At 40.5% G+C, this 25,626-nt stretch overlaps 1 protein-coding gene across 2 annotated transcripts in view; it reads left to right on the top strand.

The window, feature by feature from the left end:
* The window catches only part of TGFBR3 (transforming growth factor beta receptor 3), a 207,340-nt gene that overhangs the window by 115,627 nt on the left and 66,087 nt on the right, over positions 1-25,626 (top strand). For both annotated transcript variants that reach the window (XM_030328179.1, XM_030328180.1), the window contains one exon: positions 16,323-16,460. In XM_030328179.1, the coding sequence (XP_030184039.1) occupies positions 16,323-16,460 (138 nt within the window). The remainder of the gene's footprint in view (positions 1-16,322; positions 16,461-25,626) is intronic.

Below are 25,626 nucleotides of genomic sequence, written 5' to 3'. Positions count from 1 at the left end.
AATTGCTTTACCAGAGTTATGGGGCTGAAGCCCACGGACTGTTTTTGTAGTCTGGTTGCTGTGGTGATTCTTAGCCTTCCATGAAACTCCATCTCCAGGGAAACAGAAACCTTTGCAGCTGTCTCAACCTTTTGGTATTGTATCTGGTAGAGGTCTTCACTGAGCTTGTTGCAGGCCGGAGAGTGGTCAATAAACAAATACGTGGAAATAGGGCATCTCATTCAGGACATGTTGTATTATTTCCAAACAAGCAACTCCCTTATCCTTCTTGCAAATCATAGGGAACTTTGAAGTATCTCCAAGGCTGGCTGAAGCCAGAGTTTAGTAAGCCGTGGAGATGTTGGTCATGATAATGATATGAGTAAGAACTTAGGGAGGATGGTTGATGACATTATAGAGTTGCCAGGTGGGGAAGAAAGAGTGGTGGCAAAGGAAAAGCTTAATGGGGCTTGTGTGTGCTTGGAGAGGAGAAGTTGGTTTAGGAAGAGGGTTTGGGCTCAGTCCAAGGATGCCAGCAGTTTGGTGTTTGCAGGACTGTGAGGAAAGCTATTTTGACCTTTCGTCTCAGTGGAGGACAATATAGACAAGACCTTCTTTCCATAGGAACCAAGGGAATGGAAAAAAAATAGCCATGATTTTAGAGGGTAGAAGTAATAGTAGCTACATTTAGAAGAACACTTACTGTGTGCCAGTCACTGTTTTAAGTGCTTTCCACATATGGTGTGTTTAATCCTTTGACATCTGATGGAATAGGCACAGGTATTATCCCCACGTTATAGTCAATGAAACTGATGCCCATGGAGTCTTAACATGTTCAAGGTCCCAAGGCTGGTAAGTGGAGAACTGAGATTCCAAATGGCTCTGAGTCACTGCTATTAACACTAGGTCAAACTGCCTGTAATTTAGAAAGGAAAGCAGAGTGACCCAAAGGATCAAGTTCCAGGGGACACTGGCCAACTTGGAAGAAAACATAGATCTTGGAAGAGATTAAATAATGCCTTAAAGTGTGTTTATTGATTGTCCATTCATTCATTCATTCATCATTAAATACTTATGTAGGACCTACTAAATGCCAGGTATTAGACTAGACCCTGAGGTAATAAAAAGACAAGTCCCAAACCCTCCTCTTAGATGGTTGATATATACAAAGTTGATGTAAAACAAGGCAGCAGGTGCTCTGTGCTGTAAGAGAAAGATCGTTTGGACGGAGATCAGGAGCATTCACTGGGAAGAGCTTCCTTCTTCTGAGGGCACTGATAACAAGAAAACTTCTTAAAGGACGTGCCATTTTTTTCTGTGAGGTAAATAAACTTGATCCCGTATGAAAATGAAACTGTAATTTTTTTTTAATTGGAAATGGAAAGGAGATTTTATTTTTTAAATGTTTTTATTTATTTTATTTTTGAAAACGAGCGAGCAAGAGAGAGAGATTGTGGGGCGCCTGGGTGGCGCAGTCGGTTAAGCGTCCGACTTCAGCCAGGTCACGATCTCGCGGTCTGTGAGTTCGAGCCCCGCGTCGGGCTCTGGGCTGATGGCTCAGAGCCTGGAGCCTGTTTCCGATTCTGTGTCTCCCTCTCTCTCTGCCCCTCCCCCATTCATGCTCTGTCTCTCTCTGTCCCAAAAATAAATAAACGTTGAAAAAAAAATTAAAAAAAAAAAAAAAGAGAGATTGTGAACAGGAGAGGGGCAGAGAGAGAGGAAGACAGAGAATCTCAAGCAGGCTCTGCACTTGGGGGGCTTGAACTCCCGAACCTTCAGATCATGACCTGAGCTGAAATCAAGAGTCAGATACTTAACCAACTAAGCCACCCTGGCGCCCAGAACTATAATTAAATTATGTTAATACATACCGTTACCTCTTTCTAAACAGAACTTAGAGGTCTTATTTGCTGTGTTTGCATACAGCTTGTCCTTGAGAATTTCCAAACCACAGTAGAGCAGTACGTCTACTTTATATAAAGAGCTCTGGTAGGAGTGGGTTCCAGAGTAGTGAATGGAGAGCACTCCACAAGGGAAAGGGTTTGAGAAGGCTGAGGTAATCCATTGTTATAGGAGAAACTTTCCATGATGCCTCAGGTGATGACTGTGCAACGTTCCTAAAATCTGGTGAAGGCCTTTCTGTAGTACATAAATTCTTAACTATGGGCAAGCATATTAGTGCTTTAATTCATTTAAATTTTAACTCATTTCTTTCTCATAATAACTGTAAAAGGCTGGTACTGTTATCCTGGTTTTTATATAAACAAGGTCAGACAGGTAAGGAATGGAGCTGGGGTTCAACACAGGGAGTTTGATGCAAGTGTCCATCCTGTGCTGATTAGTCGTATTTCACTTTTTGGGTTCCATAGTAAGCCATAAATAATCAAAAGGCAGTCTTTCAGACACTAAGATGTTCTTAGAGTAGCTTGAGGCTGATATAAGATTCCCCCTTCCCCATGAAATATCTGGTCATTAACTGTCCTAAGAGGGACGGCATCTACTTGGCACATCACCCACATTTTTTTTCTCAGTGCTTATTGGGAACCTCCCATGGTGAGTGGAAAATTAATAGGAGAAGAAACACAAATTATATAGTTTTGCTACTTGTTAGCCCAGGTTAAAAAGTTTGTTTGCTTAAGGAGGTGGTATCTGATGATGACTTTGACTTTATCAGGTTTCTCTCTTTTTTAAAAAATTTTTTTAATGTTACTTATTTTTGACAGAGACAGAGACAGAGCATGAGTGGGGGAGGGGTAGAGAGAGAGGGAGACGCAGAATGCAAAGTAGGCTCCAGACTCTGAGCTGTCAGTACAGAGCCCAATGCGGGGCTCGAACCCACAAACCGTGAGATCATGACCTGAGCCGAAGTCAGACACTCAACTGACTGAGCCACCCAGGTGCCCCAGATTTCTCTATTCTAAAAACAAGGATATTTTAGAATATTATCCAACTGTAATGGTCTGAAAATTTTGAGTTTCATCATCTTTCTTTGAGAGAATAATAAAATTTTCTATCACATTGAGTTAACCATAACTTTGTAATAAGTATAAATTATCTAACTTCAACAGTTTTGTGTGATTGCACTGATTTCTTTTAAGGTTAGGGGGATTTAATTTAATAAATTTTGAAGAATAATGGCTTTTTCAAAGCTACTTCTAAGTTTAGAGTCTGGGCCCTTAAGCAGGAGACAATAGGCTTCCACACACTCGCATATATACACCAAGACAGATGTGATCAGAACCTACCACAGTAGGATTCTGAACTCTTTATAACTCTCCTCACTTCCCTGACAGATTTGCTCTATCCTAGTATCATTTTCTTTTGAAATAATTACTATTGAGAAATACTCTTGAGGACTTTACAGTATTGCTTATTAAATATATGGATTTTATTTATTTATTTATTTATTTATTTATTTATTTATTTAAATTTTAAAAATTATTTTAGAGAGAATCTTAAGCAGGCTCCAGACTGGGTGTGGACACGGGTCTTGATCCTATGACCCTGGGATCATAACCTAAGCTGAAATCCAGAGTCGGGGACATTCAACCAACTGAGCCACGCAGGTGCCCCTATGTGTATATGGATTTTTAAAAACAAACTTAAGGGGCGCCTGGGTGGCGCAGTCGGTTAAGCGTCCGACTTCAGCCAGGTCACGATCTCGCGGTCCGTGAGTTCGAGCCCCGCGTCGGGCTCTGGGCTGATGGCTCAGAGCCTGGAGCCTGTTTCTGATTCTGTGTCTCCCTCTCTCTCTGCCCCTCCCCTGTTCATGCTCTGTCTCTCTCTGTCCCAAAAATAAATAAACGTTGAAAAAAAAAAATTAAAAAAAAAAAAAAAACAAACTTAAGCAAACTTCTTTAGGGAAGAAATGAAATAGGAAGTGGATAAAGCGATTCTGAAAGTCTCAAGCAAAGTATTCAATAATTAAATCATAGAATTCCTAGACTCTAGGGTCGGAAGGGGTCTTAGTGCTCATCCAGTCAGGCTTATACTTAGCTTGTGAATTTTGTTTCTAAAATATCTCTGACAAGTGGTCATGCAGTCCATCCAAGTAGTTCTGGACATTGGGAAGAGGGGAGAAACCAGAAGATCAATCATGTTGACAGATTTTGGCTGTTTGTTACATAGAAGTTTGGATTTGATTTGTCCTGCCTGCTTGTTGCCTCTCCTGACCCTTGACATCCTCTTCCCTCCCCCACACAGCCTGGACATATCTCAGTCTTGTGTTGTGTTACAATCATCTTTTCATGTGTCTGGCTTTCCTCTGGACTGTGAGGAAATTGGTGAAAGATAGGCTGTGTCCTACTCATCTTCTTTTGTCAATATTAATAGAAATAATTGTCATGGTGCCTGGCACATCATAGGGTGCCTAACTAATGCTGTTTGAATAAATGAAAAAAAAAAAATGCATAGGAAACACGTTCCCATCTGAAGATAGCTTAGTGTGTGACTTAGCCTTGACTGTCTTAGATGAAGGAAATCCTGAGGATTGATGGGACCTTTCAGCTCTTCTGAGATAAACTGAGTTCCTTGTATCACGTGACAGTCTTTCCAGGTGAGGTTTGAAACTGAAGAGTTAGTCTGGTTCATCCCATGTGTAAGTTCAAACCACATTTTTTTGGTGTGTGGTGAAAACAGAGTAAAATGTTAGCCAAGGGCTACCATGTTAGCCCTTTTGGAGTGTATAGTTCAGTGGCATTTGTACATTCACAATGCAGTGCAACCATCACCACTGTCTCATTCCAGAACATTTTCTTCACTCCAAAAAGAAATACCAGAACAATTAGCAGTCACTTTTATTCTCCCCTATCCCTAGGTCCTAGTGATGACTAATCTGCTTTCTGTCTCGGGATTTGCCTGCTCTGGACCTTTCATATGAATATAATCATACAACATGTGGTCTTTTGTGTCTGGCTTTTGCACTTCACATATGCTGTCAAAGTTCATCCGTGTTGTAGTATGTATCAGTACTTTATTCTTTTTATGCTAAGTAATATTCCATTGTATGGATATGTCACATTTGCTTGTTTTGAATCACATTTTTATGGCTGGGTAATATTCTGTTGTATGTGTGTGTATCACACCGTCTTGAGCCATAAAAAAAAAAGATGTGATCTTGACATTTCAACAACATGGATGGGTCTAGAGGGTATCATGCTAAGTTAAATAAGTCACATTGAGGGAGACAACTGCCATATGATTTCACTCATATGTGGAGTCTAAAAAACAAAATAGATGAATAAATAAACAAAAAGCACAATCAGACCTGTAAATACAGAGAACAAACTGGAGGTTGCTGGCAGAACAGGGAGAGGGTGGGGGTTTGGCAAAATGGGTGAAAAGGAGTGGGAGATACAGGCTTCCAGTTATGGGATGAATAAGTCATAGAGATGAAATGTCCAATATAGGGAACACAGTCAACAGTATTGATACAGCATTGTCTGATGACAGATGGTAGGTACTCTTGCGATGAGCATAGCGTAACTATAGAGTTGTCAAGTCACTGTGTTGTACACTAATGTAACATTGTGTGTCAGGTATAATTTAAAAATTTTTAATCACACTTTTATAGAGAGATTTGTCATTATGATGAATCAAGTTTCTTATTTCCGCCCAAGCATCATGAATGGCAAGGAATCTTAATTATTCTTACAAAATCCTAGTAGTTTTGTAATATTTAAATTCATAATCTAGGTCTGAATATTTTGTAATGCACCCCCCACCCCCACCCCATGCTTCTACTTTTCCCATTTTGGCTCTACTTACTGCTCATTAGAGAATGAGTCAGAAACAGAATGGTAGACTATGGTAGTTTTGCTGAAAATGAGAATTAGAACACTAGCAGCTGTTGACTTAATAGGCGTTTGGGACTTGACTGAATTATGAAACAGAACTTAAGTTGTTTGATCTTGGTATCTTTTAGGACCTTCCAGACTTTGGTCAGAATTGGAAAATTTCTTCAGAGGTATATTATGAAAAAGTAACTTGTACCTTCTGCATTTAAATGAGAAACTAAGCCTTTGTAATACTTTGAAATTCTCTTTAAATACAGGTGCTGTTGCTGTACTTATAAACATGTAAAGCTTACATGTTTAATACGCTGAGTAAAGTTCAGAGATTAGAACCTTTTTTCCCTCATTCCCATAAATCTCATAAGAAATGAGATTATATATAAAGAATGAAGACACTGTTAGTATTTTCATATGTGAAGGCAGAACTCCATATTTCTCGATGTCAAAAGGGGGAACAATTTTGGTTATTGTATTGAAAGTGAATTGCTGTCATCCCTTTTTCTTTCTGTTTCTCTACACATTCACCAATTCCCAATAATATAAATTGGTTTATCAGGCCTTAAGTTTGCTGACTATGTGTATGGTTTTGACAGGATTACAGTATCTTTATTACTGGGAAATGAATGGCTGGATAGTATTAACTCTATAACTTGAAAATGGCTGGGTTAGAATTTGTACTTGTTTCATTCTGACATAAAATCCATTGCTAGTTGGTGTCATGGCACTCGGTGTTGATTTATCTGTAAATAAATGTTGACAGGACCATTCTTTTTCTTTTTAATTTTTTTTTTTAACATTTATTTATTTTTGAGAGACAGAGACAGAGCATGGGGGGGGCGGTGCAGAGAGAGAGAGAAGGAGAGACAGAATCTGAAGCAGGCTGCAGGCTGTGAGTAAGCTGTCAGCACAGAGCCTGATGCAGGGCTCGAACCCACAAACCGTAATATCATGACCTGAGCCGAAGTTGGATGCTCAACTGACTGAGCCACCCAGGCGCCCTTTGACAGGACCATTCTTGATCTAATTAAGAAACATTGTTTCTATGACTTAGGTCTTTTCCTTTTTCTTTTAGTTTTTATTTCCCTTTTTCCTTTAGGGTATTAATAAGTATTTGAAGATAGAGAGAAACTTCAGTAGATTTGTTACCAGGTATCCTGATCTTTATTGTAGCTTTAGCCCTTTCCAGTTAGAACAAGTGTATTGAACTACTTTTAATGCTGTCTCAAGAAAATAGGAAATTTAAACCCTTCAATACTGGCTTTAGAAGATATTATTCCATCTCAAACACTTAACTATAACATGCCAAATTCTGTATGCATATTTTGGCAACTTTCTGTTTACTTCTGTGATCACAAGTCTTACGCTGAAACTGCAGGACTCAAGGAAAATTGATTGTGTGGAGGAAAATAGGCAGAAGTACTGGACTCTAATGTAAATACTGCAAACTGAATTTGTTCTATTGTCAATTAGGCTTTTCTGACAGAGTTCATTGCCTGAATTAAAAGCATTTAAAATTCCGTGCCTCTGAAAGATAATGGAACATTCAATCAAAGAAAATAATGTTGTTGTTGTTGTTGTTGTTGTTGTTGTTGTTGTTTTTCAGGAAAAATGCTCCCAAAACACATTATGATAATATGTTCTCCCCACTTTGGCTTCTGGGTTATTTCTCTCTTTCTCAAGATAGACCGTGTAACATTGAAACTAAAGTTCCTTGAAAAACATTTCCACTTAAAATCATAACCTGGCTGGATGAGACCAGAATATCCTTAGGGGGCCGGTACTGTGAACTTCAGGAGTTGTTTTTGTTAGAGTTTTCAAAGGAAACCAGACTTTACAGAATTCCCAAGGCTTTTCTACCCTGACCAGAATTTAGTTTCCTTAGAGAGTAATTTGGTCTAATCCACATATCAACCAGGAGCCCCTGGAGTTCAAGGAATGATTGAGTCGCACCTCTGCTAATTCAGTGACTTGTAGAAATACAGAGGGTATATTTTTGCAGACTGTCAGAGCTTTGAAGTTCTCATGGCCCTGTCCACTTCCTGGTTTTGCAATTCTACATGTGGTCTGGGATACAGCTGATTCGCTCAGATGTGAAATGCAGCTAACGCCATTTTGAGTTCCACAGTGCATTTGTTCATGAGAATTACAGTGAGCATTACTAAAGCTTTTGTAGAGGAGATAGAGGAGGATTTACATCAAAGCAACTCACAACTTTAGCTGGCAGTGTGGACATCACAGTTCATAAAAATGCTTGTTGACCCATCCCTGTGGAGTTTCACTTACCTCCCAGCTTGTGCTTAGCTTCCCATCATCTTGCTCACAACTCATTGCCCTTCCTTTCTTCCTGATCTTTTCTTTTCCAGGAGCAAAATCATTAAAGTAGGCTGCTGTCCTCTTCTTGGCCTCAAGGCCAACACTGAAGGTTAAGGTACAGTGGGAAAGTAGGGAGAAAAAAAGTGAAGGACAATGGGAGATATTCACTCTACCCCTAGCGTTGCCACTCTCTGGCCATATGACTTTGGGAAAATTTTTTACCTCTCAGCACCAGCTTCTTCACCTTTAAAATGGAAATAATTAGATAATTAGACAGAATCTCTTCTGATGGCAAATCTTTACCCAGTAGAAGGCTTGTGGACCTGCCTGTGTCTTTCCTTGGAAAACAATGATGATGGCTGTCCCTATTCTCGCTGTTATTCATATTAACAACAGAAACACAAATGCAGTGTTTGAAGCCCATGCCTAAGTAATTACTCCTCTCCAGATTTCTCTTTTGTGCTGAAAAGGTGACATTGTATGCCCATTCACAGTTCTTTACCAGCTTCAGGTTAATGTGCTGGTCTGGGGGAATCCAGGTGTTCTCCTTTTATAAAGCTTAACGCATCTTAAATCACTGCCTGAACACCAGTGCATTTTGTGTTTTTTGCTATTACAAATTCACTAACTTTAAGATGGTGATTAAGCAGCAATCTTTACTGGGATCTATGACTGCAGTTGGCAGGTGGAAATGATTAATTCAGCACTCAGATCATGTGAGAATTGGCTTCTTGCTATGCCTACTTTTTAAATTAGCTCCCCTTGGTCACCTCAGTGATTCTCTTTGTTATGTAGTTCAGTTCACCACAGTATTGACAAGCTGGCCATTCTGACATCTTATTATTATAGACATATCATGTCAAAATACTGGTTTATTAAACAGTTAAGTAGCAAAAACAGTTCCAAGCCCATTATAAAAAGTAGAAGTTGAAAGGAAATACATTTGTGTAGTACATGTTATATGGCACTTTGGTTATAATAGTAGTGTTAAAAACAATAATAGTGTTTGGGATGGGTCTGTTTATTAAGTGTGACAAGGAATATAAAAAATAAAAGCAGGCTTTTTTTCACATTAATCGATGTGCAAATATTGAGTTCCTTCAGTTTGTCTAGAATTGTACTTTCTGGTGATTCTCGCACACTTCTTTGCCTAAATGAAAAGTGTTTAAAATTCTGTGCTCTAAGAGAGGGTAGAACGTTTGGTCAAAATTTCTTATCTTTGTTATTTATCCCTGAGAAGGAAAACCTGCTCCAAAGGCTTTTTCACATTTTATCTATTTGTATATTCATAACTTAAAGATAACAAAATAATTTCTGTGTGTTGTTTGCTTGTTTGTTTGCCTAGTGTGGTCCCCAGACATGGCATAAGTGCTGCTCTGCCTTGTGCTGTACACACAGCAGAGGATGATGATCAGGGTCACAAAGCCTGGGCGTGACCTTGGAGTTCCCCCCAACATATATTCCCAGCAGCCACGGCCATTCGTTTTGGTGGCATGAGTTGGAATCTGCTTTTCTCAACTGTGTTTTAAAGTTCAAGTCAAACTTGATAGTGAAAGTTAACATTCTCTTTACTAGATTCACCCTCACCCCTTTTGGCCAGAAAACCATGACAGTATGACTCTGTAACCATTATTTGAAGCACATTTCATGAGTAACTTTTATTTATTCTTTCAGAAAAGTTGTTGACTGCTTGCTGGATGTTCAGCTCTGTGCTAGGCAGAAATGAGTGTGACTCAGGTTCTGCCCTTGAAGAATGCCTTGAGGATTTCACTGTGTGTGTGTGTGTGTGTGTGTGTGTGTGTGTGTGTGTAAATGACAAACATCTAAACAGATTGTTGCATTGCAACACGGAGGTAGTAACATGAGCATGGTCTGTGGGAGCACTGTTCCTCCAGCCTGTGTGCGGATAGGGAAGGATTTTACTGATTTTGAGCTGGACACACCTGTCTGACCAGGGGCTGGCAGGAAGATGCTGAAGGCTAGAATCCTAAAAGGCTATGGTGGGTTGATGACATACAGTAAGATATTCAGATGGCAGATACTTAATACTAAAGGATGATGGAAAAGTGCCAGTCCAGTGTTAGACTTGCCATCAGCAGTGGCCTGCTGAGGGTTCCCACAGCGCTTCTATCCTGGAGCATGCCCACATCCACGGTCCCCCCTTTCCCTGCCTCTCTTCCCCATAGTGACTGAGCTGCGGGCTACTCTGGGAAGGAAGGGCCAGGGTCTCTGGAATCCCCTTGCAACTCTCCCAGGACCCCTTTAGAGGGCCATGACCTGTAGTTTCAGAAATATTCTTCTGTTTATATCAGCTCTTGTCCCTCAACCCCCAACCCAAATTTAGTTCCGAGTATTTTTCCAGGGCATTCAAAATATAGAGCAGAGAGGGCAGGCTTATTTCTGCATCAGATTTCAGACTTTTATTTTAGTTTTTTTTTCCCCCTGTTTTGTGGTCATAATAGATTATTTTCAGAAGCTCCCAGAGTATCCTGAATCCTGTCCTTGTTTTTAGGGGGAGGAATTAGTTTTGGAATTGAGTTGCTGTATCCCTCTCATCATGTTAAATGGTTTTAAGACAAAACCATTGGGAAAAAGAGCTCGCTATCATTTGCCATAGCAATGTGAAATCTCTGACCCTAGTGCTGAGAGAATGGCCAGTTGACTTCCTGGGTGAGGGTAGAGACACGAAAGGGGTCAAGATTCTTTGAATTCAGCACCAACTGATTAATGTTTTTCTAGAAATTCAGAGAAATGTGAAAATAATATAATAAGGAAAAATGTTTAAAGGTCCAAATCCACCCCTCCAAGAATATTTTAAGGGAATCTTTTTTTTAACTTGTTTTATTTTTTATTTTTTTAAATTTACATCCAAATTAGTTAGCATATAGTGCAACATTGATTTCAGGGGTAGGTTCCTTAGTGCCCTTACCCAATTAGCCCATCCCCCCTCCCACAACCCCTCCAGTAACCCTTAGTTTGTTCTCCATATTTATGAGTCTCTTCTGTTTTGTCCCCCTCCCTGTTTTTATATTATTTTTGTTTCCCTTCCTTAAGGGAATCTTTTTATACCAGTTCCCAAATGGCAGAAGATAAGTGACAGCAAATAAAATGTCAGCTGTAGGGGATCCTTAGACCAGAACATATTTTCAAACACCGCAGCAGCAACTAACTACTATTTCCCATTCACAGCAATTGGTTGCACATTTTGGATGCATCTGGGGTCAGATTTGAGCTCCTAAAAGTCCTATTGCCCAAATAGAAGTGAAATTTGAGTTCAGCTGTGGTACCTCAGCATCCTGAAATAGATTTGTGTCTCATTGTACGTCTGTGTAAATTATGGGTGCTATGAGACCCAGATTCAGGATATTTTCAGTTACTACCAACAGTGTTGCTAAGTGGATGTCTCCTTACCTCTGAAGAGGGGATAGATGATGGCTATATACAGACCAAGGTATGATTTTATGGGTCTTGGTTATAGACACACTGCTAGAGTTCTTTTCTTATCTATCTACTTGTAAACTGATTATTGGATCTTTCATTTCAGAGCATTTGGTCTGTTTTTAGAGAACAGGAGTCTCTCTGGTAGTGGTTTGGATGACTTCATTGTTTCATAGGTCCATAGGGACTGTTACAAGAATCAGAAATGTTGAAAAGGAACCTCACTGACACTTTAGCAAAATCGGACAGCTGTTAGACTCTCATATCAGTTGTTTTGCTGGCTTTCCTTATGTTTGTTTTAAAAACCCCATGAGTGGGGGGGAGGGTGTCTAACAGGAAAATTTTGAAGTCACTATGATAGAACTACCTTGCATCTCTGCTGTGAACCCTTAGAAATTCAAAACAATTTTCATATGGCATCTTTCCATAAAGAGAGTAGAGATTTTTTTCTTTCCTGTAAGTACATAATTCATTTCCATGAAGTGATTTACAAAGTTTGAGACAATATATAGTTTTTGCTTATAAGAGATCATTTTGGGGGGTACCTGTGTAGCTCAGTCGGTTAAGTGTCCAACTCCTGGTTTCAGCTTAGGTCATGATCTCACAGTTTTGTGAGTTCGAGCCTCATGTCAGACTCTGCACTGGCAGCTCGGAGCCTGCTTGGGATCCTCTCTCCCTCTCTCTGCCCCTCCCCCACTCACACTGTCTCTGTCTCTCTCAAGAGAAATAAATAAACTTAAAAAAAAAAGAAGATAATTTTTGGAAAACAGAGATCTTCACCCTAATAAGGTCCAGAGAAAATTGTCGTTGTTTTCTGGTCATAACGTGGGCAAGGACAGTTTTCCTAAGTGAGAGATACGAAGTTTGTCTTTCCACTTGGGGGCTTTATGCTCCTTGGAGTTGGCCTTGATTTTGGTAAAAATTGTATTCAGATTCCCCAGGAAAGTACTCAGAAAAGATTTACTTTGCATTTCTTTATAAAATAGGAGAATACATTAATTACATCTGGTAGTTAAAGTGCACAGATAACCTCAGTAGACCTAGTATAAATAGATGCCATAGAACAGATTAGCGTTCTCTTAGCTCAGAACCAGTAAGCTTTTATTCATTTAGGGGAGATCAGCAATGTATAAGGGACAATGTCTACATATGGGATGTGACAGATTAGACTTACTTGCATTTTCTCACACCGTGAGGAAGACTGAAATGCAGCACTGTTGAGACAAACATGGTTAGAGCAGAAACTCTTGGACAAGGCTTTATGGACCACTTTGTGGTCAAAGTATGGTTTTAAGAGGTCACTGAATCCCCAGAAACTGCATGTACAAGTGTTTTATTTCTGAATTGTCATCTAGTAAGTTCATTCTCTGAGAGGATGACATGTTAAAACCACAGGTATAATCTCTAGTTTAATTACATGGAGTCATTTTGTTTCTGTTTCTGCCTTTAGAATGTTCCTCCTCTTCTACAGTGGACTCCTTAACCTGGCTTAATGGGTACTTAACCTGGAATTCATGGGCCCTGTAGTGAACGTGTTTTCTCTGACATTGCTTGCAAAATGTAGTGCACATATGGGTTTTTCTGTGTGTGGTGCATCTTGCATTAAGTTCTCAAATGCTTTATTACTGCCGAAGATGAACACAGAAGCCACCTATTTACAGACTAGTCATTGTTCCCTCATTTGGGATGCATCCCCTTTAGTCCCATTTGCCTTCACAGCCACATGGCCCCTAGGTTTAGTTTGTTATTTCTTATGAAGACCATGGACTAAGTGGTGACTCTTACTTTCATGTAGACTTAACATAGGATTGAGAGTCAACCCTTAGAACTACTGTTCGGATTGCCAAGCTGGAAATCATTGGATACGCACTTGTATCATTTCTCCACAGCTGTTTCTTTGCTGCCATCTGCCTCAGCTCTGGTCATGAGACCATGATCATGGGGCAGTAATTTACCCAAGAAAACCTTTAGCAGAATGTTCTTATCCTTGTAACTGTAGTCTATCCTAAGTTACAATTGGTTCTGAAGAGGATTTTGTTTTTTCCTTGGATTTTTTTTTTTTTTTTTTCCAGCCTGAGAGAAAGTAGGCATCTTAGCCAGGAATTCTTTCAGAGATATTCCGAGTATGTTCTCCCCACCGTTCGGAGAGCTTTTATACCTTCATTCTTTTGTTGGTTGTTTTTGGTTGTCCTCTGTATTCCCTTCAGCAAGATTTATTCCAGTAGAAGGTTGTTGAGGGATTAGGTGAGTGGGTGCTTGGGGGACTCTTTGTTCATGCCAAATGATCTTTTAAAAAAAGTATTGAGTATTTTTCTTTTAATTTCCCAATCATAGTGTGAATTCTTCTTTGCCAGATGGTTTTTGGGGCTTTGCCTGGGTCCTGTGTGCCAGAGTCGGGGATTCATCTTGGCCAGACGCTGCCACATATTGAAGAGGGAGCCGTTTCCAGGAAAGCTCAGAGCTGTGGCTCCTAGAAATCTTTCCTTGATTGTGTGAGCCAGGCCTCGACACTTTTGACCATCTGGAAGATTTTGGACCCCAGCACCAATATCTGTCTCATACACATTTTTCTTTTCATTTCCTAAGTTTTTTTTTTTAATTCTTGTTCATTTGAGATATATATTTATTGCAATTTTATCTACACACTTCAAGAGTGGTATGCCTGAGGGCTGCAAAGAAAATTAACAGAAAAAGAGTTGACATCCCTCTGTGGACACCCATGGCTATTCTTCGTGCCATGATGGTGCTCAATAAACAGTTTGGAAGGAATAAATCTGGAAACTTTTTACTGACACATACTGTTCATGACAGAGTGTTTCTTAGCAATTTTTCAGGTACTCTTGTACAAGTAATGACTTCATCTCTCCTTTCTTCACTTTCCAGAGTATATGCTTTCTGTAGTGTGCATCTCTCTGTTAATACTACAGTTTGAATCTTTGCCCCAAGCCTGTCTTGTTTACAGCGGCCATTGATCTGTTTATTTCTAGATGCGGACAGCTATGTGAAATGCTGTGAGGTAGAGTGTGTACAACCAAGAAATGTGTTATTATGCTGTAGCTGTACTCAACATCACTTTTCATTAGTGCTCTGCTTTTAGTAGTTTGCATATGCCAAATGTAAAGATGATCCTAGCTGTGTTGCAGAAACAGGTCATGATAGTATTGCGTGTGTTCTGAAATTTTTCTATAAATTAGCTAGCTACGTCCCTTTGAACCTATCAATATATTCAGCTTTTTTCACCTTTTAGGTAACATAAATTTATAAATTTGCTGTAGTAAATCAATCCTTTAAATAACTGTCTACCCTCTGTTTCAGCACAGTATTATAGTAAGACATATCTTTGCCTACTGAGTGTTTGCAGTCTGTTTCAGAGATTAAGACACACGCTCAACAGTTAATGAATAGAGATGGTATTATACACCAGAGTGTAAATTATTAATAGAATAAAGTACTTCCATGGCATTGGAAATTAGAGAATTAAATATCCAGTTGGTACTCACCGAGTACCAACCCTGTGCTAAGCTAAGGCATGGGTACTGAAAGTAAAGTTCGAAGTTGTATTATCAGTGACCCGAGAGGCTGTTGTGATAAGCGACATTGGTGTCAAAGGCAGTCCCTACAATAAAAGGCAGAGATATGTTGAGATCAAAGTGGGCCAGCAGCCACTGGAAGACATAAAATAGTCCAGCTTTGAGTGCTCTATCCCTAATGGCTGTATAGACTCAGATCATAGATCTGGCCATTTAATGCTCATAAGGATTATGGCTGAGATGTTCCGTTATTCCCAGTGTATTACTCAGTCTCTGTCTTGCCAACTAAAGTCATTTTTCGTGCTTTCCCTCTCATCACTTTCTGGTGCTCTTGGGTGACTTCAGCTTGTTAAAATATGTGCTTCTTGGGTCTTGCTTCACCCCTCTGTACAGAAAGCCAATATGAGACATGCTTCTATGAAAGCATCTGTTCAGTATTTCTTTATTCACCCTTTTGCTTCTCTGTGTTCATGTTGACCTATCTTGGCTGGTATGCTCCGGGAGGATGTTGAACCCACTGTTTCCAGCTGTCCTCATAGGTGCTTTTTGATGATGTTAATGATGATAGTGATAACCTATAATAGTCCTTGATCCACTATCAAAAGTGGTCACAGCTTTCTTATCCAGGCTCATGGTTTTCTTCACTGTTTTGTTTTTGTTTTTGTTTTGGACCAGGTCTGCATACAGTCAGTTTTTATTCTGTGTGTTCTCTATACTTCATTTTTTTTTGGAAAGCCCCCTTAGGCTAATAGCTGGGTTGATGAAAACTCCCCTTGGCAGCCCCTTTCCTGCAGCTTTCAGCACTTTTTTTTGGCAGAACTCACTTCACTTTTTAGAGGTTGGAGTTCACCTGGAAGAGAAGAAAGTCCTTTCTCTGGTGATCCACAGGGATGATCCCAAGACATTCTGTAATCCCAGTTTTTAGCTTAATCATTTGACTTGAAGGATAAAGCAGTGTTGAGGGAGGGTAACTTTTGCTCTGTCTTTGCTAACTTTGAGGGGGAAAAAGTGTTCTGATTATTTGTGTTCCCCTATTACTGGGAGCTGAATCATGTTTTAGTTGAGATTAGTGTGGGTTGCCATTTTTGTAGTAAAAATTGGTCAAATACTGGCAGCAGCATCTAGTTCAACCTAGTATGTCTTATCCATAGAATCTAAACTACCTTATAGCTTCTTTTAATGGTGAGCTGTGGAAAATTATTCCAGATGCTGTGCTATGGGATTTTAATGGAAAGTCAGTGTTAAGATTTCTCTTTCTGTTGCTTCCTAGGTCACTCTGCACCTAAATCCCATCTCCTCGGTCCACATTCACCACAAGCCTATCGTGTTTGTGCTCAACTCCCCACAGCCCCTGGTCTGGCATCTGAAGACAGAGAGGCTGGCAGTTGGGGTCTCCAGACTTTTCTTGGTAAGTGTTTGAAACCTTCCCAAAGTGTCCTTAGCATAAGGATATAATGACACTAAAACTTTGCAAGGGTTTTTAAAAGGCTTATTTCGGGGCGCCTGGGTGGCGCAGTCGGTTAAGCGTCCGACTTCAACCAGGTCACGATCTCGCGGTCCGTGAGTTCGAGCCCCGCGTCAGGCTCTGGGCTGATGGCTCAGAGCCTGGAGCCTGCTTCCGATTCTGTGTCTCCCTCTCTCTCTGCCCCTCCCCCGTTCATGCTCTGTTTCTCTCTGTCCCAAAGATAAATAAACGTTGAAAAAAAAAAAATTTAAAAAAAAAAAAAAAAAGGCTTATTTCATTGAAATAATACCAGAGTCCACAGTGTATTAAATTGGAAGAATGCTCTTAGTGGTATTTTGGCAGTGTAGGTAAGCAGTCACGGAAAACAAACACTGCACGTGTGTGTCTGACTGTGGATGGAGGATCTGGTCTAGTTTCCACGTTAGAGCAGGACCTGCAGTCATACTCTGTGTGGCCTGGGCTTTGGTCTCCACTCTGAGACTCCTCTGGTGGCATCAGGAGCAATGTAAACATTGTAAACAGCCACTAGGTGTGTGGTCTCTGACTGCAAAATAAATACACACAAACCCATTCTGTTTGTATATAACACAGGCCTACTTTCTGATACGAGGATCTGTTTGTTGAGAGAGTGACACAGCCAGTTCCAAAATGAAAACATTTGTATTTTATAAAAAAGCTGGAACCCAGCTCTTGTGGAAAGATCCAAATATTACCTACTATTTGTAAATCATGTCCTTTTGAGTTTGCCAGAACATTCAAGTTTGCTGGTTGTGGAGAAATTGATGGGTTGTTTGGATGGAATTTTTGGGGTATGATATCATGTCTGATGATGCGCAACACTGCCCTTCACAGTGATAACTCACATTGTCTACTGCTAGGGCTCCATGCTGATGTCCTTAATTGCAGAACCTTAGGCTTTTAAGCCTCATCGCCCCAAAGCATCCAAAACAAAAAGAGACCTCAGTTAATAGTCTTTTTCTTGTATAATGAGCATATCTGTACTTACATTTGAAGAATACACTTAAAAACTCAAAGGTATCTGTTGAATAAAGTAGGAATCCATAATCAGTACAGTTAATAAGTAGATAAATAAATGAGTAAAGAGGGATAAGGGACAGCTCTTCGTTATAGTCAGATGCCAATCAATGATATAGAAGGATAATGGAGTTAGAAATTCCTGGTTTTGCAATCATCATAGTAAAAGTTTATTGGGCAGGAGTCATCAGTAGAAGCTAACTGTAGCAGAAGTGGAGGGAGTTTGAGGAACTGTGTATTTTATTTAAATTACCCGAATTACTTACTAATACCAAAAGAAGAAACAATAACTATATATAGTGGAGATACCCTACGGTACCTTAACCAAATCTTCAAAATCAACATCACCAGTATGGTGCACATGGACATTGTGTGCCTTTAAATGTGATAACCTGCATCATTTATCTTATATTCTAGCCAAACATGCACATAACCTGGATCTGGTCATGATGAAGCATCAGGCAAAACCAAATTGAGTGACATTCTATCAAACCCAGATAGGACTTACACAAGAAGCTCTTACCCCAGACTGGCTCCTTCATACTCATAATCATTGTCAATCTCTTGTAACTAAAGGTATTTGTGATAGTAAGTAATGGCCATGATCATAAAGTCTTATGTGCATTTAGCCCTTAGAGTGTTGAGCTATATTGTGCAATACTGTAAACAGTAGCTATAGGTGAGCTATTTAAATTTAAAATAACTGTGGGCGCCTGGGTGGCTCAGGTGGTTAAGCATCTGCGCTGACAGTGCAGAGCCTCCCTGGGATTCTCTCTGCCCCTGCCCCACTTGTTTTTGTTCCCTCCCTCCCTCCCTCTCAAAATAAATAAACTTAAAAAAGAAAACTTTTTTAAAACTTAAAAAAAAACTTAAATTAACTAAAATTACAAATACAGTTCCTGAGGCATACCAACCACATTTCAGGTGCTTAGTAGCTACATGAGGCTACCACACTGGGCAGGTTATGGACAGGTTATGAGTAAATGCTTTGCCCACCCGGCTTTGAATCCAAATAGTAACTCAAGGCAAATTATTTTATTTCTTTAAGCCTGATTTTCCTCACTTGTAATAAAGGAAAATTAATAGTCCCAGCATCATGGGGTTGTTATCTTGATTAAAAGAGATTACATGTAGCATGTTTAATACAGTGCCTGACCCTGTTCATAGATATTACCTGTTGTTGTTGTGGCTATTTATTAATAGTCATAGTAAAGAACACTTGGAAAAGATGTTGAATTTCTATTTTTATTTGTTTATTTAGAGAGAGAGAGAGAGAGAAAAAGAGCACACACAGGGGGATAGGGGAAGAGGGAGAGGGAGAGAGAGAATCCCAAGCAGGCTCCACACCCAGCACTGAGTCTGACGCTGCGCTTGATCTCAACCATGAGATCATGACTTGAGCTGAAATCAAGGGTCAGATGCTTAACTGAATGAGCCCCTCGTTTTATATATAATATGTATATATATTATAAAATATAATTTATATTTCTAATTATAAATGTCTAGCTTGGCTTGTCCAAGATTAAAAGGAGTTCCTATTTCTCTGGGCTACAGGTCCAGATGAAAAGTGAGGGCTACATATATCATAGTTGTACTGGTCACTTTCTGGATTCTTCATGAACCTACCCCTCAATGGGTTATAATGGAAAGTATCTTACTCCTAGTTATTATTTATTTGCTTTAATTTTAAGATCTATAAGAACTGCGTCTTGGCCATCAGTTTAAAATGCACTAATAGTTAAAAAAGGAGACAGTTTTAGTTAAACAACTTAACATCATCCCTCTTTGGAGTCGATCCCGTGTAAGGAGATTGCAGATCAAGTGATGAACCTAAAATTACCAACACAGGGGAGACAGCATTGGGAGAAGCCAAGGATTTACATTCCGGGACACTTGAACTCTATTATCCAGCAGGCTTTCTTTAGGTAAAATGGTTTTCTCCCATCTGTACATGTCTTCAAGGCCTGGAAAAGCTAGTAGAACATGTGTTGCTCATTCATTTTCTCAGGTCTGTGGAGGAGGTATACAAGCTCTCTCACAAGCCAGGTAGCTCTCCCTGACAGTGTGTGAGGTGAAGAGGGTAAAGGCAAGCTCTTCCCTTACTCTGTGTTGCTGGAAAGGAATTTCAGGGTCTGTGCATCCACTGGGCAGCCATTGCAGCAGAGGGGTCTGTTGCTGGATGACAGACACACCAGGGATGAGGTCTGTTGATCCATGTATAATAGCTAAGAGTTCAAATTTAGAAACAAGACCGTTACATTATTTTACAAACACTTGAGAAGGCCTGTGGGACTTTCAGACACTGGGACTTAGCCGTTTCCATTACTGTATCCTCCCAGGTTACCCAAAGAGCTCCGAGTTGTGGAGGAGAGAGGCCGTCTCTTGATTCTTTGTCTAAGATGTGTATTAATGTAGTGCCTGCATTACTGTCTTAAAGCTATCTTTACTTTCCAGGTAAAGTTACAGCACTACACAGTTCTGTTTTTTGATTTTTGTCTTAGTTTTTATTTATTTTTTTTAAGCAGGGTGGTGAGAAGAGATGAAGCAATGATATCTACTCATCTGTTCAAGATGACGTTTTAATTTAACTTGACATGTCTGCATTTATTATAGATGCCCAAATTTAAAAGGGAAACATTTCATAATTAGTTAGTAGGAACTTGTGTTGCTCTGAATGTCTCAGCCACCATTCTCAAGAATGACTAAAAATATTATACTTTAATACTGTCTGATGAAGGTGTCTGGCTTTTTTTCTGTCAAATCATTCCAGCCCTCCTTATGATTTCACAGTGCAGGCAAGAAGGAGCGTGTCAGGCAGGGGGAAAATGGGATTGAGTTTCCTCTGTGAATGTAGTTCCTTTATCTGGTTGTTCTGGTTATGTAGGAAACGGAATGAAGGGTGATTGTGTCATTGTCAAGCAGTGAGTCTTTGAGTACGAGTCTCACACATGTGTATATGGACGTGCACACGCACATGCATGATGGAGTTGTCACAGCTGTATAGATTTTCTTCTGTAAGGTGTCTGGATGGCCCAGAGAATATTGAGTAGGTTAGAGCTGTCCCTCAGTGCAATTAGAAATAAGAATAATCCTAACCCCTCAGTCTGTCATGTTGAAACTACAAAGAAAAATCTCTTAGAAGGATTTTTGTTTTTGCAATTATTTCCACACAGAAGAAGAAGCATAGTTCAGTGGGGCAATAAATATCTGAACTTCCAACCTGAGTTTGCTTAAAAAAAAAAAAAAAATCAGGGGCGCCTGGGTGGCGCAGTCGATTAAGCGTCCGACTTCAGCCAGGTCACGATCTCGCGGTCCTTGAGTTCGAGCCCCGCGTCGGGCTCTGGGCTGATGGCTCAGAGCCTGGAGCCTGTTTCCGATTCTGTGTCTCCCTCTCTCTCTGCCCCTCCCCCCTTCATGCTCTGTCTCTCTCTGCCCCAAAAATAAATAAACGTTGAAAAAAAAAATTAAAAAAAAAATCATAACAATACTAGTTTTTGTTAAGGAACATGATGCAATTTGAATAGACATTTCACCAAAGAAAAAACACAAATGGCTAATAAGCACGTGAAAAGATGTTCAATATCATTAGTCATTAGGAAAATGCAAATTTAAAACCACAATGAGATGCCACTTCACACCCACTAGGATGGGTCTAATAAAAAAGGCAGATAATGACAAGTGTTATTGAGGATTTAGGGAAATTGGAACCCTCATAAATTGCCGACAATAAAGTAAAATGCTGCTTTGGAAGACAATTGGGCAAAACCTAGGTGTACAGAAAAAAAATCACCCACAAATGTTCTCAGCAGCATTATTCTTAACAACCAAAATGTAGTAGAAACAGCCCAAATATCCATCAACTGATGGAGGGGCTAAAAAAAAATGTAGATCCAGGGTGCCTGGGTGGTTCAGTCAATTGAATGTCTGACTTTGGCTCAGGTCGTGATCTCACAGTTTGTGTGTTCAAGCGCCGCATTGTGCATGGAGGCTTCTTGGGATTCTCCCTGTCTCCCTCTGTCTCTGCCCCTCTTGTAGTGGGGAGGGGAAGAGAGAGAATCCCAAGCAGGCTCGGTGCTGTCAGTGCAGAGCCTGACGTGGGGCTCGATCTCACAAACCATAAGATCATGACCTGATCAGAAGTCAAGAGTCAAACACTTAACCACCTGAGCCACCCAGGAGCCCCTAATCTTGTTTTATTCTATTCTAAACCTGAGTGCGCTCTCCTGCAAGGTCTACAGACTCAGACCCTTGGGACAAGCAGAAAATCTCAAGATGACACATAAAATGTCTAATCCAGGGGCCTTACGCAGCCTTTTAATGTCAGGCTTAGTTGCTTTGCATGCTTATAAGGAAGAAAGGTTTCTAAGATAAGGAAACCTCGAAAAATAAGCAGCAACTTCTTCCAATTTCACTTGTTCTTGGGATTACTGTGCTGCAACTTATATTTTCCATCCATTGGAATTAAAAAAGGAAAGAAATGTGTGTATACGTGTATATGTTTGAGTGGAGGTGTGGAGTGGGAGGGGATATTGGTTTCTAAGATAAGGTTTCCAGAGTTAAGAGAGATACAGGATGCCCATTAAGTTTGAATTTCAAATAAACAACAAATACTTTTTTTTTAGTATGCCCATATGATACTTGGGCATATTCGTATTAAAAAATTATTCATTGTTTAACCAAAACTCAAATTTAATTAGCTATTCTGTATTTTATTTCACAGCTGTACTCAGAGGTAATTCGGGTTTTTCTTTCTGGTTAACAGCCTGGCCTGAGTACCTGGGTACCAGGAGGTCTGAGCACTAAGTGGCTCTGTCACTAACTAGTTCTGTATTATTGGGCAAAATCACTTACTTGGGCGTCAGTTTCCTCATCTCTAAAGTAAGGAGGTGGTAGTAGCCAGTCTCTGAAATTCCTCTCAGCTTTTAAACTCTCTGATTCGTTGATAATATGAATGTTAGATATTATATCCCAATTTAATTGGAAACAGAAAATGGTAATCTGAACATTGCCTCTTCAGCAAATCCAAGTAAATATCAGGGCAGGGCAGTTGGAAAAAAAAAAATGAGAGAAACCAAACGCAATGCTATTGGCTTTGGAATAAAAACAAATCAAAATTTAATCCTAATGAAAAATGTAAATTAATACCAGTTACAGGCTTAATATTTAAAATCTAGTTTTGTGTGTCTGAGAAGAAGGGAGGGGTAGGTGAAGAGGCGGGTGTTGCCAAAATCTGGTTTATTCCTTTTACTTGCACTTGGGGGGGGGAGGTGGAAAGGTCTAAATTTTTGGGCCTCTGCCACCAAACCACAGGCAGTTCTCTGGTCCGCACTGCAGTTTGGATGACTGACAAGGCTCAGTGAAAAACAAGTGCTATTTGTTTTCCTGTGCCCAGTATTTAACTGGAAATCAGAAGGCAAAATTTCCAATCAGTTGTTAAATAGCCCCAGATGTGTGCTTAGCTCCACTCTAGGAAGGGACGTGCACAGCCTAAACCACAGCGCATGTCCAGGCCTTCCTTTTCTTAACTCCAAGTGATGTGTAACTGAGAGTTGTAGTATCCAAAAATGCCCTTTGAATAACTCAGGCATTCAAGTTTGGTTGTGAAGGAGGGAACTTAAAAAAAAAAAAAAAAAAAAAAAGGAAAATCCCTGTATTCTCCACTATGTTGCATTTAAAAATCTGGAAATGATTTTTTTTTTTTTCTAAATTCCTCCTTTCCCTTGCTTGGCACTTCTCCCCACGCTTAGAAAAACATTAGATTAGCATACCTGCTATGATGGTTTCTGTATCCGCTTGTTCATTCATCCAACAACCAGTTTTGAGTGCCTACAGGATGCTGGGGACTGTGCTAGGTATGGAGGGTTCCAGAGAGAAATGGAATGGACTGCCTGCCCTCCAGGAGCTACCCATTACATAGGAGAGATGGTTAAGAGATTGGGAATTGCATTTCAAAATTTTTAAAATGTTTTTATTTATTTTTGAGAGAGGGAGAGCGTGAGCAGGGGAGGGCAGAGAGAGAGGGAGACGCAGAATCTGAAGCAGGCTCCAGGCTCTGAGCTGTCAGCTCAGAGTCCGATGTGGGGCTTGAACCCATGAACCACGAGATCTGACTTGAGCCAAAGTTGAACGCTTGATAGATTGAGCCACTCAGACACCCCAGGAGTTGCATTTCAGTGTAAAATGTACCATTGTTGGTACCAGTGTAAAATGTACCACTGTTGGGTGGCTTGGTTAAGCTTCTGACTTCGGCTCAGGTCATGACTCACAGTTCTTGAGTTCTAGCCCCACGTCAGGCTCTGTGATCACAGTTGAGCCTAGAGCCTGCTTTGGATTCTCCCTCTCTCTGCTCATCCCCTGCTCTGTCTCTCTGTCTCTCTGTCTCTCTCTCAAAAAGAAACATTAAAAAAAAAAAAATTAAAAAAAAAAAGAAGTACCATTGTTGGATCCTGAAAATTGGAGAAAATGAGAATTCTCTTCTTCCAAATGCAATGAAGGCAGCTCCCTCTGTGAGGCTGACGGAGGAGCAGTGTGGGTCGGGGTTGCGGACACAAGAATAGGTTTTTGCTCAACCAGGAATGTCACTCCTGTGTACTAGGAGTGTATAGACTAGGGCTCTAGATATACCATTTTGGATTTTCCAGTTAGGCTTTCCCCTAAACAAATTCTCTCTCAAAGACAGATTAAATAACTAAACATTTCAAGATTGGTTCTTCTTTTTAAAAAATGTCTCTTGTGGAATGACTCACTGTGCCCTTTGGGATATTCCGAGTGGTTGTGTACCATGCATTTTTGTTCCAGAGGCTGCTTATCTGTTGGTTTTGTGGCTTGTCCATAAGAGCCCTAATTGTAAGGGGCTTGATCCTCTCATGAACTAGGGTCAGTCAACTACCATATTTCCTAGGAATGAGTTTCTGGCCCATTTGTGGTCAAGAGAGCTCTTCCTAAATGTCACTGTGGCAATTAGAGCATTGGAATGAGTCCAGTTTCAGTTGGTAATCCTGGTCCAGAAAGAGTTTTTTGGAAGACTTCCTAGGATTATCTTAACTTGCTGGGTTAAGGCTTGTGAATGTTGCCAGTGAGTGGCCCCTTGGCCTTGTGAGGTTTGCCTGGGTGTATTCTTCCTGCTCGAGACATCCTGTCCTGGAGGGTTCACGCAAGCGTAGACTTTTCCTGGCTCCACTGGACTTTCTGTGTCATGTCTGTGTGCAAGCCTGGGCTCCAGCTCTGTGAAGGCTTTGCTTTCACTCAACAAATTGAGGTTAAATAAACTCTGTTTTACCAAGGAGAGAAGGCAGGTTTCTTCGTGTAGAGTCCCATTCCTTCCTTTAAGGCTTTGCTGTCTAAGGCTACTCTGGCAACCTGATGGATCTGCCCTTCCCAAGCTTTGGGCAATTGTATCAAACATCATATGTCTGGTGCCCTTGGTTAATGTGGTAGGCAGCTTGCAAGGGGCTGTTTGGTAGAAAAAGTGAGTGTTTTGTTAAGGGAGGTTGCAGAATATTTTTTCGTGTAATAGGAGGGGGAGAAACTTATCTCCTGGGAGATTCTGGTGAGGTCAGCTTGAAAGCTTGTGGCTGTGCCATGGTCCTCTCACTGCAGACAGTGAGGCCCTTGGTAAGCATTCCCCACAGGTGCCCTGCAGTCCCCATCTCTAATGGGGACTGCATGATGGCCTGACTCCTTCCTGAGAATGGAGTCATTGGACTTATTTGAGGCAGCCCAGTGCCGACACTCTAAACCTCCATCATCCAAACCCCTAGCTTGGAAGTGGATTTCTGCAGAGGACGAAGGGGTCCCTTTAGCCATTCTTGTTTCTTTGTCCAAGGTAGAATTTATATCCCAAGAACAGTTTTTGCCCTTGGTTTTTGCCTTTGGTGCTAATACCCTATCCTCAGATGGCCTCTTAATGCCACCAGGCAAGGGAGTCCTTCTTACTCTCCTGCCTTGTCCTGTTTCGGTGGTGAATGACACAGCTGTGATCTTGGGACCCAGGGTATACCTGAAAGTCAGGGGCTTAGCCATCTGCCACCTCTGCCAAAAGCCCACAAAAGCTCATTTGATCTCTAGCCCTTCT

The sequence above is a fragment of the Lynx canadensis genome, chromosome C1 (assembly GCF_007474595.2).
Source record: "Lynx canadensis isolate LIC74 chromosome C1, mLynCan4.pri.v2, whole genome shotgun sequence".
Lineage (NCBI taxonomy): Eukaryota > Metazoa > Chordata > Mammalia > Carnivora > Felidae > Lynx > Lynx canadensis.
This window is presented reverse-complemented; position numbering and strand designations above follow the sequence as displayed.